This window comes from Aphidius gifuensis, linkage group LG3 (assembly GCF_014905175.1).
Source record: "Aphidius gifuensis isolate YNYX2018 linkage group LG3, ASM1490517v1, whole genome shotgun sequence".
Taxonomy (NCBI): domain Eukaryota; kingdom Metazoa; phylum Arthropoda; class Insecta; order Hymenoptera; family Braconidae; genus Aphidius; species Aphidius gifuensis.
This window is the reverse complement of record NC_057790.1, coordinates 25341620-25355511: the sequence shown is the minus strand read 5'-3', so window position 1 is coordinate 25355511 and position 13892 is coordinate 25341620. Positions and strand designations below refer to the sequence as shown.

General features: G+C 23.5%; 1 protein-coding gene across 1 annotated transcript; it reads left to right on the top strand.

The window, feature by feature from the left end:
* The first annotated feature begins 4532 nt into the window (after nucleotides 1-4532).
* LOC122853245 (chitin deacetylase 1) lies at nucleotides 4533-8010 on the top strand. Its single transcript, XM_044153601.1, has 5 exons — nucleotides 4533-4908; nucleotides 5743-6123; nucleotides 6220-6541; nucleotides 6657-6956; nucleotides 7035-8010. Exons 1-5 carry the CDS (start codon nucleotides 4851-4853, stop codon nucleotides 7561-7563), a joined length of 1590 nt encoding a protein of 529 aa, XP_044009536.1. The 5' UTR covers nucleotides 4533-4850; the 3' UTR covers nucleotides 7564-8010.
* The last annotated feature ends 5882 nt before the right edge of the window (nucleotides 8011-13892 follow it).

The window sequence follows — 13892 nt, the reverse complement described above, 5'->3', positions numbered from 1 at the left end:
AAAAATAAATGAATGAACAAATTAATGCTTATTTTAATAATTAATAAACAAATAATATATTATGATAATTTACCAGAAATAAAAATATTGTTCGACCCAAAGTAACAAATGCTTATGAGAAATAAAAATATTGTTCGTTCACGAGTTTTAAAAATGCCCATAATTATCATTTTTTTTTGTGTAATATTATATGACAATTACTCGGTTGAGATATTATCAAGTAACTACCAAATTTGTGTTGAATCAGCTCTTTATGTTTTTAATTTTTTTTACTTATCTATTCAAATGTATTTAATTTCTTATCGCAAAATCATAAATATTTCGTTCGCTATCTTCATTTTAAAAAGAAGATTATTATTATTATTTTTTTCAACATTTATATGTAAATATTTGAAACAATTTATTTCATAGAATTAAAAAATTAGTCTTCTGATAATTGTTTGTAAATTTATAATTTTTTTTTTTCAGATAATATATACCTACATATAATTGTCATATTATGAAGGTATTAAAAATCGTTCAAAAAAAAATCCATATTACTCATTTTCTCATATAGCACATTTATATATGTAAACATTTAAAATATATTATTTTAAATTTTTCATTATGTAATTTTATTCCATAAAATTTAAAAACTTGTTCTTCTTTTTTTTTCTAATATTTTGTTGATTTATAATTTTTTTATTTCTCAATATATCTTATATTTGTAATAGTGATATGATGAAGGTATTACTAATGAAAAAAATATGTATTGCTCATGTTTTAAAAATTTTATTATCAACATTCTCGTAATAAATAAAAAAAAATTACTTCAAGGTTTCTTGTCAAGTTTTTATTATCAATAAAAATGTTAAAAGTCCACAGAAAAATTATTTTATTAAATAATTATAATTATAATAGTTATTATAATTATTAAATTTGTCGAAATGTTTTTTCTGAAGTTAAATCATTATCTGAACCTTGACTGAATGATTTTTCTCTCAATCAAATATTATATTGCAAGTTTCATTTCTTCAATCCAGCTGATATATCCATGAACACGAGTATAAACAACTGGATCATTTGAGTTCCAAGGAAGAGATGAAATAATACCGACAACTCTTCGTCCTGTCATAACAGGACTTCCAGCATTTCCCTGATAAGTAAACAAAAATGATTTTATTCTTCATATCTTCTTGATAATCTTGATAAATGTATTATTATTTTTCACATATAATTAAAAACGATACCTGTGTTATTTGTGTTGTCTCAGATAAAATCAAACAGTGCTGTTGTTTGTTAAGATACCCCAAGTAAAAATATTTTTGATTACAAGAAAAATGATTCATTGAACGAACATGAAGCATTTGAAGATATCTTGTCATGATTTGCGTAAATGGATTGATACCCCAGCCTAATACAAATAAATTTGCAGTCAGGCCTATAGTTGGCATCAATGCATAATTGCATCTAATTGTAAAATTTATACTTGATGTTGTTTTAAGAAGTGCTGGTAAATAAATAAATAATAGAATTAAAATAGTAAAATATATATGTTATCAAATAGATATAATTACCTATATCATTTTTCCATGTTTTATATGGATCATAATTAAGATGAAATATAACGTAAGCGACTTCATAATATTTCGCAAATGTATCTCCATTATCAAATAACAAATCTTTTGTTCCAGTTAATATTTTTAAATTTCCATATATGACATTAGGTTCATTTAAAACACAACTTGCTGAAGTTAAAATGTGTCTGTCGGAAATAATAACACCACCACAAATATGTTGATTTTGAAATTGTACTGATACTCCTTGTGGATGTTTGTTGAATTCAACAGCTTCTCCACCATATATTTTTTTTGGTGAATTTCCATTTACACCTTACCAATCATATTTATCAATGAATCATCAAAAATGAATAAAAAAATGAACAATAAATTGATAACAAACTATATAAAATAAACTAAGTAAAGAAATAAAATAAACAAATAGATAAATAGATAAATAAATAAATAAATAAACAAATAAATAGCTAAATAAATTTATAAATAAATAAATAAATAAATAAATGAAAAAATAAATTATGACAATTTACCAGGAATGTTGCTTGTCCCAAAAAAATGAAAACTCAGGAGAAATAAAAATATCGTTCGACCAGAAGTCATTAAAATGCTCATAATTAAAATTTTCTTTTATCTCATGTCATATATGACAATCACACTGTTGAAATAATATAAAGTAACTACCAAATTTATGTTGAATCAGCTATTTATAGTTCAATCCATTCTCTTATCTATATTTTTCCCTTCATATGTTTATTAAGTTTATCATTTAGTTTCTTATCATACATATAATCATGAATTTTTCGTTCACTATCATTTAAAAATTAACACATTAATTTTTTTCATAAACATTTACATTTCAAAATAAAATTCTTCTAATTTTTTATCATCAGTTTTACTAAATATATTTGATTTAATTTATGACGCAAAAAATATTTCAAATGTGTGTTTTTTAAATTCAAAAACAAATAAATTTTATCGGTAAAAAAGATCCAAGACTCTACTGATTTTTAACCGATCGATTACAAGTATAGATCATCCGCCAGATGTCAGTCAAATGGTCATTTAAAAATTCATAAAATTTTCCAATATTATTAACAAATAATTAACAAAATTTTCAGTAATACTAAAATACTGCAAACAGGTGAAGAACATATCCAAAAAAAAAAAAAATGATTATCCTAAAAATTTACTAAAATCTAGCATAAAATTCAAACGAATATTTTTTTTTTTTTACCAAATTTATAATTAATTATCAACAATGAGGCACAATAATACTGCTAATTATTTAAATGCATAATTAAATTAAATATATCAATATTTGTTTATATATTTTATTTATTTTTGAAATTTCTTTTGAATGTATGAAAACGCAAGGCGTGAAATTTTAATGATACAGACGACGAAAGTGGAAAGTAAAATCTATCTTGATTCTCAATTCTGTTTTGGGTATACATATAGCTTGGGGCTTAAATTTATATATAAGACACGCAATATAAGCAGCAAAAGTAGTGTGAAGAGGCGAGACAAAATGAGGAGGATGTTGCCTCAGGGAATCATCCACATGATCATGTTTATTCGAGAGCAGTCATGTCGTTTGTACCATCACAAATTCCTCCACGTCTGACCCGATTTTTCAATATATATTTTAAATTATTATCTCAATAAATAAATTATAAATTGAATAATTAATATTGAAAAAAAATATTAAACAAAAATTCTGAGATAATGACTTACAATTTTTTTTTTTTTTATTAAATCATAAATTTGTAACTGATTGCACAATCGGATCAATTTTTAATCAATTTTTCATTTCCATCAAATACTTGATCATTTTATAAATTTTTTTGTTCATTAATAATTTGAAAAAAATTAATTTTAACGAATCTTTTTAAACAAACAAAAATCCAAAGCTACTTTTATTTTTTTTTTGAAGAAATTTCAACTTTTATTGCAAGTTGGAAAGCGTAAATAAAATTGCTAATAATTTTGCATCTTTTAACCCATTAATTGTTGTATTTCATTGTTATTTTTTTTTTTAATTACAGCGATAATTATTGCATCGTAAAATTCGTCACGATCTCATAATCTTGTGTTATCTAAAAATACATTTAAACAGACAATAATAAATACTTTTTTTAAAATTTATTTTCATTTTTTGTATCCGTTCATTGTTGCCTTGATATGGGTCGAAAGATCATGAAGAAAGAAAGTTCTATATAAAGGTGTCTATAAATAAACCGATTAATCAACAATCTATATTTTTTATAATTTTTTAAATTACAAAAAAATCGTAAAATATAATTATTATTATTACAACTTGGGTATATATTTAATTTGCAAAATTAATAACGAATGATATATTATAAAATATAAATTCACTGATTATATTTACTCTGATTGCAAAGCTGACCTTTGAAAATAGTCGTTTTGACTTTTTGAAAAATATGACTTACAAAATTCATGGTTCCTCATGATGAAATAAATATACAGTTTAATGAATAAATTAAAACCGTATAAAACTGTCATTTTTATGATGACAGCAATAGAAAAAATAAAAAAAAAAAAAAGCTAATAATATCAATGACATTTATCAAATTTTTAAAAATCATTTCGATGTGATATAATTGAAAGGAATTATTATTTCGTGTTTATGTATTTTTTTTTTTATGCTGGTAATACCTCGTTAATTGCCTGAGGCATTTAAAAAATAAAAAAATTATAATGTGTACATTGAAAGTATGAAAGAAAAAACAATTTTAATATACAAGAAAATTTATGAATTAAATTTGAAAATGGAAAAATGTTAAATAAAAAAAGAAGAAATGAATTTATGAGGGGAAAATATTGATAATGTTTCAGAGGGTATTGTATGTGTATAATGAAACTAGTAGTGTTACTGTTGGGGCCCGTATTAAAGGGGGGAAATTTTAGAGCGTTTGTAGTGGTGGCAATATAAGGCCCAGTGAATGGCGCGCCTCAGCCAGTCTGTATGCGGTACCTACGGTCCAAGGTCCGCCCCAACCCCCACATAGTGTCATTTTAATTTTCACAGGACAATTGAAAATTTTTTTTTATATAATATTTATTTATTATTATTAATATTGTACATAATTTATAATTAATTATACAATTTTGTGCATGTTGAAATTCGCGAAAGTGGTGTAAGCCTAACTTGTTTTTTTTTTATTTATTATTTAAATTTATTGTTGAATTAAAAGGTCAAATTTAAATTGGTAAATTAAAAAAGATATAAAATAGCGAATTTGTGAAATTTTAAGACGAGGAGAAATTAACATGAGGATAATGAAATCCTCATTGGTGATATTGCTGCTTGGGGCAGTTGCAATTTCTCGTAAGTACAATTTATCATTAATTTTTTTTTATTTTCATCCTAGCTATTTAATCAATAAAAATTTAAAATAAATTTCTTTTAAATTAATATATTTGTAGCTTATTTTTTGGAGAATAAAATTAATTTATTTTCGGTAAAAGTCGAAAGATTTATTGAATTATATCAGTATTTAAAAATTAAATGAAAAAAAAAAAAAAGAAACACAGAGAAAGGCTTTTAAACTTTAAATGAAATTATTGCGGTTTGAAATTTAATTTATTCTTAATTTCTCGGAATAACAAATATGTTAATTAAATTATTAAAAATTTAATATAAAGTTGTATAAAAAATAATACTTTTACTTTCTATTTAAAAAAAAAAAATATATATAAGATGACATTTAAAAAGAAAAAAAAAAGTTTCAATTTAACATTATGGTTAAATGGAATTTAATAAATAATTTTTTTTTTTTTATGATTAAGGAAATTATTGAAATATCAAATTATTTTTTATTTTATCGAACCGTAAAGTATTATTTTTCGATGGCCGCAAATAACCGGGACGAAAGTTGCATAAGAGATTAGAACGTGAAAGCCCATCCAGGGCCGGGTCTCTTTTCCTGTTTCTTCTGACGTCATTCTTGCTTTAAAATAATATTCAAGTGGGAGAACTTTCCCCGTATAAATTAACATGCATATATCACATATTATTAATTAATTTTTTATTTCATTTACATTAACAAATATATTTTATAAAAATTACATACATGTATAAAAAAAAGAAAGAAATAAAATTAAATATAATACACTTAAATAAGAATAAAATTAAAAAAAGAAAAATAAAAAAAAATTACAGAGGGTCAGGATGATAAAAAAGCTGAAAGCTTTGAAAGTGAAATTTGCAAGGACAAGGACGCTGGTGAATGGTTCCGGCTAGTTGCCGGTGAAGGTGATAATTGTCGTGATGTTATACAATGTACAAGTTCTGGTCTTCAAGCAATAAGATGTCCAGCTGGTCTTTATTTTGATATTGATAAACAAACATGTGATTGGAAAGATTCAGTTAAAAATTGTAAAACTAAAAATAAAGAACGTAAAGTTAAACCATTATTATTTACTGAAGAACCATTATGCCCAGATGGTTCATTAGCATGTGGTAATTCAGCTTGTGTTGAACGTGGTCTTTTTTGTAATGGTGAAAGAGATTGTGAAGATGGTTCTGATGAAAATTCATGTGGTAAGTTTTAAATAACAAAAAAGGCAAAACAAAAAAAAAAATACTATCTTCAATTTTACCAATTTCAAATTTGTATTTTTATTTGTTTATAATTAGATATGGACAATGATCCAAATAGAGCACCACCATGTGATCCAGCTGTATGTGTATTACCAGATTGTTTTTGTTCAGAAGATGGTACAACAATACCCGGTGATTTACCATTAAAAGACGTACCACAAATGATAACAATAACATTTGATGATGCTATTAATAATAACAATATTGGTCTTTACAAAGAAATGTTTAATGGTAAACGTAGAAATCCAAATGGCTGTGACATCAAGGCAACCTTCTTTGTCTCTCACAAGTATACAAACTACTCAGCCGTTCAAGAGATGCATCGTAAAGGTCATGAAATTGCTGTACACTCAATATCGTAAGTATATTTATTTTTATTATTCGAAAATATAAAAAAAAAAAAAAGGATAAATTCCTTTTGTATTTGTAAATAATTTACATGTTAATTTTAATTTATTAATGTTTTTTTTTAGACACAATGACAGTGAACAATTTTGGTCTGATGCTTCAGTTGATGATTGGGCAAAAGAAATGGCTGGTATGAGAATAATTGCTGAAAAATATGCAAATTTAACAGACAACAGTGTTGTTGGTGTACGTTCACCATATTTAAGAGTAGGTGGAAATAATCAATTTACCATGATGGAAGAACAAGCATTTCTTTATGATTCAACAATAACAGCTGCTCTTAGTAATCCACCTCTATGGCCTTATACAATGTATTTTAAAATGCCACATCGTTGTCATGGTAATCTTCAACATTGTCCAACAAGGTAAATATTTGGCATTTAAAAATTAATTTTATTATTAATAATTTGTTAATGATATATTTAATTTTTTGTATAATTAAGATCTCATGCAGTTTGGGAAATGGTTATGAATGAACTTGATAGAAGAGAAGATCCAGAAAATGATGAATATTCACAAGGTTGTGCTATGGTTGATTCATGTAGTAATATATTAACTGGTGATCAATTTTATAATTTTTTGAATCATAATTTCAATCGTCATTATGATACAAATCGTGCACCACTTGGTCTTTATTTCCATGCAGCATGGTTAAAAAATAATCCAGAATTTCTTGATGCATTTTTATATTGGATTGATGAAGTATTAGCAAATCATAATGATGTTTATTTTGTAACAATGACACAAGTTATACAGTGGATACAAAATCCACGTACTGTTACTGAAGCTAAAAATTTTGAACAATGGAGAGAAAAATGTGTTGTTGATGGACCACCAGCATGCTGGGTACCACATAATTGTAAATTAACATCAAAGGATGTACCAGGTGAAACATTAAATCTTCAGACTTGTGTTAGGTGTCCAAATTATTATCCATGGTTGGCTGATCCTACTGGTGATGGTTTTTACTAGATACAAAACATCAAAAATGAATAAAATTTAATTAAATAATTTAAAACAATAAAATGACCTAATTTCTTAATCAATGGTCTACCAAAAATAAAAAATAAAATCAAATAAAATCATGCCTCGATTTAACAACAACAGCAAGTTGTAAATTTTGGAAAAAAAAATTTCCACATGTATTTGAAAGCAAAGAAAAAAAAAAAAAACAAAAAATTGTAAAAATCATATAATTTTTTGTTTCTTAATCCTTTTCTTGATTTTATTTTTCGCTAATTTCTTGTCTCTCTCTCTCTCTCTTTCTCTCCCTTTTTTTTTAATCTGTTGAATTTTTTTATTTCAAATTTTTTTTTTCTTTTGCTTTCAAACGATCCTCAAAAACTTCCAGCGAGCTTAAGACCATAATCCTCATATATTTTTTTCAAGGATCTACCAAGTTGCTCGCAAAAATAAAAAGCTTATATATATATATTAAATAAAAAAAAAAAAAAAAAAAAAATGTATGTATATTTTGGAACAAAGTGATATCTTATATGTTTCATGATTATAATTAAATAAATATTGAATTCTTAAATAAAAAATTGAAAAATATAATTTTATGTTTTTATTTATTTTTAATTTAATAACTATTTTATTTTTTTTACACTATTTTTATTAACCTTCGTATAACCGGTAAATTTTAATTGTTTATAAATATATATACGTCTGATTTGAAGCCTTGAAGGTCATTAATAAGTGAATAAAAAAAAAAAAATTTCATATCTACTTTTATGTACATAACAGAGGGTAGTTGTCCTCTCAACAAAATGGATTAAGATCAAGGCCACATGATGACAGAAATGATAAAAAAAATAAATAAAAGAGGTGAAGGAGGGCTGCTTCTAAATAAAGGTCATATTGGAGAAAATAATTATCATTTCATTATAATATTACATGTCATTTACATTTTTTTTTTTTTAATCTTTCATCGTGTTTCTATTGTGTATGTAATGTAATTTCAGAAATATATTTTCAACATTTTTTAACGACAAAACAAATAAGTAAATAAAATTTTACAAATTTTTAATAAAAAAAATAATTCGTTTTGTCTGCTATCCTCCCTCTTCTCCCCCAAATTAAATAATAATTATTATTTTTTATTTTAATAGAATAAGCTTTTTTATTAAAAGAATTTTTTCAAAAAGAAATTATAAAGGTAATAATTTATCATTTAAAAAATTAAACAGAAAATAAAAATTTATTTTTAAATGGAATTGCAAAAAGATATCCTGAGGTCTGGGACAAATATTTCCGAGCATAGAACCAGGAAACCAGGAACTTTGTTCTTTGCCAGGAGATATTTGTTCCACACGCCTGGTCCCTGGATTTAATATCAGTAATAATAAACCTTAACAATCATTTGTTCTTGAGGAGAACTAAAAATATAGATATTATATCTAATAAACATCAAGATGCAAGATTCGAACTCAAGATTGCAGGTATTGCTATCGAACGCTCTGACTCACTTAACCACAAGCTTGCTTAGATTTTCTTTATATCATTAATATTATAAATAAGATAAATTTATCTCCATTAATATGATGAAAATAAATAAGGAAAAAAAAGGCAATAACCATATAGTTTGTGTAAATAAATAACAACAACAGTAATAATAAAAAAAAAAATGTTGAAAGCCTCGATAGTCTCGTCAAATGCCAACTGACATTCCGATGTCTCTCTTGTTAAAACACGTGATGCTTTCATCGTTTTCATTATTTTTCACTACTCTCACATTGTAAATTCAAAAAATATTAATTTACAATATTAATATATCCTCAATTAATATTATAAAAATGCAATATCCTTAATTTTTATATTTTTTGATAAATTATTTTCATTTATTTATGTAAAAATATTTATTATGTGTAGAATTAAAAATATGCTTGATCATTAAAACCCACAAATCTACCTTCACTTGATTATTTAGACAATGGATTATGAAAAACATATATTTTCATTTCAATAGATTGGTATTTTAATAATAATTATTCATGCTTTTACTTGATGATTGCAAAATAATAAAAAAAAATTTTTTTAAATAAATAAATTTACAGGTATGGCTATTTAAACGTCGTCTGTATTTCTCCATATTTTATTGGGTTCAACATATAGATAAATTGCAGTCATGTACTATGCACACTTTTTGAGTTATGTTTAAAATTATCATGAAGAAAGAGTTGAATTAATTTTATAAATGTTAAAGAAAAAAAAAACATAAAAAGTATTTATTTTTTTTTATTTAAATCGAAGGTCATTGGTATTCTAATTTGAAAAAAAAAAAAAAAGGAATATAAATTATTTTTTTTAAATATTAATTGTAAACTTTGTAAGAGATTATTTTGAGAAAAAAAAAAAAAAATTATAAGACAAGCGAAAGTGGTGAAAGCGCACGCGGATCTTGTGTGTGTATATTTCATGAATTCGTCAGATTATTCTTAGCAAGGCCAACATCGAGTTTGTGGTTGTTACCATTTAAAATACTCACTGTTTTATGCTTTATTTATCACTATAAAAAATATAAATTAAACAAGGTCATTACGCATTTTATCATGGTCTTGTTAATCCAATTAAGAAAAATTACTCTATCTTGTGTATTTTCATGTTTTATTTTTCGCTGGTCAATTGGCCATTGCAATCGATGAGTAGATTTTTTTATTTTTCTAATCAATTGGTTAAACAAGTTTTTAAATTAATTTAAAAACAATTTTTGAAATTTTTTTTTTCAATCTTTAACTTGTTTATTTTAAAAATTAATTTATTGATAAAAATAAAAAACATTTCTTTGTTATTACATGATTTAATAAACCTTTTTTTTTTTTTTTAATTTATATCAATTTGTGTGTATCAATTAACTTTCATTATGTGTGTACTTTCCCTCGACACAGAAATATACTAACATATATTATTTGTCAGTTAATGTTTGCTTCTAGAGTGTGACCTTTTAAATAAATTATTGATACACATCAAGAGATATAGCTATTGATCAATGACACAGTCATAGAAAATTGATGAAAGTAGATTTTAAAATTTGAATGATAATTTTAGAAATATATTTTTTAACTTTTATTACAACAGATTGACTGTATGTCTGTACAAGTGTGAGATTTCAATCAACTTTGAACAAATAAAAGCCAGGAAAATTTTTTATAAATGAATGAATTGAGAATGAAATAAAAATAATGAATTGATATTTAAATTTAGTGTAAACAAATTAATCAAATTACCATTTATTTAAAATTTAGATTAATTTTTTTGTGAATATTTTCATGGGAGAAATATGATTGCTTGGAAAATCGAAACGGAAATTGGGTCAGTAGGTAAATGTCGTGGATCCAGTGATAATTTTATTTTCATTTATTTATTTATTTATTTATTTATTTATTTATTTATTTATTATAAATATTATTTTTAATTTTTATTTATATTCTTCTATGTAACAACTTTATTTCCTGAAACTTTTAACTCAAACGATATAATATAATATATCCTGGCCTCGTATTCCAAACTGATATACAAAGCACGTATTCAATTTTTTTTTTGTTTTCGATTTTTCTATATTGAATGTATGATTAAAAAAATGATTCAATTATATTTATAGATAATTTTATTTATTAATATTGTTCTTTATCTTCCTATGTACTATTTTTTTTTGTTATTTTTCTCATTGAGATTGATAAAAAATGATAAATTATTTGACCTTATTCCAGCATCGAGCAACAGTGTCAGGGAAAACAAGCGAAATTTCTTGTTGTTCAGATTTATCCTGCACTCAATGTGATAAGGTAAAAATTTTTGTTGTTTTAAAAATGCTCTTTTTGCAAAAGCTCGGAATACCTTCTCTGGATTATTTTCTGTACATAATAATTATTTATTACAATTTATAATTGATAAGGAAATTTTATAAAAATATCAGTGACATACTAGACACGCATTCATAGAAAAATTATATATACTTTGTTGATTGAAACAACTTTTTTTTAGTTTAACTTATTACTTTTTTTCATGACACAACAAATCATATAATGCTGTTTTTATCATGTATATTTCAACATGGCTTTCCAACCTTTATCTATTAATTTTTTCATATAATTATTAAAATTTCTCTTATATTTTTTTTCATTTATTTTTATACAAATTGTTTTTATAAATCCATTTATTATATTTAGTATTAAATATAAATTTTTATCATATTTTCTATATTTTTTAAAAAAAAATTTTGTTGTTGTTGGTTGCATTCCGGTTTATGAATAATACCTTGATCACAAAGAATGAAATAAAAAAATTTAAAAAAACTGACTTTTTCCCCAAACAAAGTCTTTAAAAACGATTATTTCAAGAAAAATAAATTACAAAATAACATGTGAAAACAAGTCAAATAAATTTTTTCTTCTTTTTACCAATAATATTTTCAATGAACCGGTATTATTATTACTTTTTTTTTAATTTATACCACACCTTGATGAAGACGCCCACAACAAAACATTCCTTGCCCAAGGAAAGTAAATTCTAATATTTTCAATTTTTCTATTTAAAAAAAAAAGACTAGGAAAATTAAATGGTGTCTTATTAATCTGAAAAAAAAATATATTCTTCCGGATGAAACAATGTACAAATAAATTTTTATTGTTTTTAAATATCAAAGAAAGATATATTCATCAGATAAAGCTTCATAAACAATTATCATGATTTTAATTATTTATTTATTTTTTTGTATTAAGTAAAAAGGAGTGGCTTTGATCGAAAGATGATTTTTTTCAACATGTACTTTTTTGTTAAGTATGTATATATAAGTTTTTTAATTTTTATATATATTCAATTCCTTTGTATCACCACCAAGTCTGGTTGAACCAGTCGTTCTACTCTCCGTCCTCGGCTCATGGTGTTACGTGGTGTAACGTTTGACAGTGAAAGTTCAAGCCTCAGGCAAATTTAACAAAATTTTTTTCTTAAATTATTCTGTGTATCAGACTTTAGCACGAACTTACTACTTTTTTAACACTACTTTTCTTTTTTTTTTTTTCTTTTTCTCCTCCCCACAATAAAAAATATCATAAATTTTTTTTTATTTATTCATTTGTTTACTCTTTTTTTTTTCCTTCAATTTTTTTTATTACTTATTATTATTTTTCACATGTGATATAAGACATCATGTAATATAAAATTTTTTCATTTTATGAAAGAAAATTATAGACAGTTTATTGATATAATAATAATAATAAAAAAAAAAAAAATTATAATTTTTTAAACTACTTTTTTTTTTATTTTTTAAAATAAATTAATTTTCATAAAATTAACAATTAAATAAATTTTATTTTTAAATATTTATTTAGATAATTGAATGAAGAAAATATAAAAATTATGAGAAAATTTTGTTTATCGATTTTAAAGGGTTGATTTTGTTGATGACTCTGATGACCCTGCCAGCTGCAATCATGTGAAAGTGACAACAAGCCACAAGGTCACACAAAATTCACATAAAAAAATAAAAAAATAAATTGTATTTATAATTTTACAATAATAATTAAAACACTACTATATAAATAAATAATAAAAATAATAATTAATCAATACGAGGGACAAATAATTTGTAAAAAAAATAAAAAATAAAAATGTATTATCAATGTTGTTGAATATATAAAAATAAATAAAAAAAGTTCAATCATTATTTCAAACTGGCATGTATGACTCAGCAAGCATATAAGTACTTCTCAAATGACACATCTAAAAGTTGTTTTAGATATTGAATGACTATGACTTGTACGAAATTATGGAGAAAGGAAAAATTTATTTATTTATTTATTTTGAATATAATTTTCTTGCAAAATATAATTATTTTATATTGTTTTTAATTATTTGAAAGAAATATTTTTTTAAATGTTTATTTAGTTTAAATTATTGTGTGTTTTTATTTATTTCAATAAATATATAATATTCACTGATTAAAATAAAAAAGACTTTCGAATGCAAGAGTTAATCGAAAATCGGTTTCTGTGATGCGACGATATATTCCAAGCACAGTGTGATACGCGTTTATTTGAGGTCGATTTAGAAAGGCAATATGTTGTTATTAACTTAAAAATTTTAAGATAAATTATTTGTCACTAAACAAATGTATGAAAAATTTTAATTTTCTATATCTTTTTACAATTTTTTCTTTCGTTAATTTTATCTTTTTTTTTTGAAGTTCAATAATCAATATGTCAAATGTCAATTAATATATGATTTGATGTTTTTTTTTTACTCTTAACATTTACACAGATCAATAATCAATAATCATATTCATTTTAAAATACATTCAT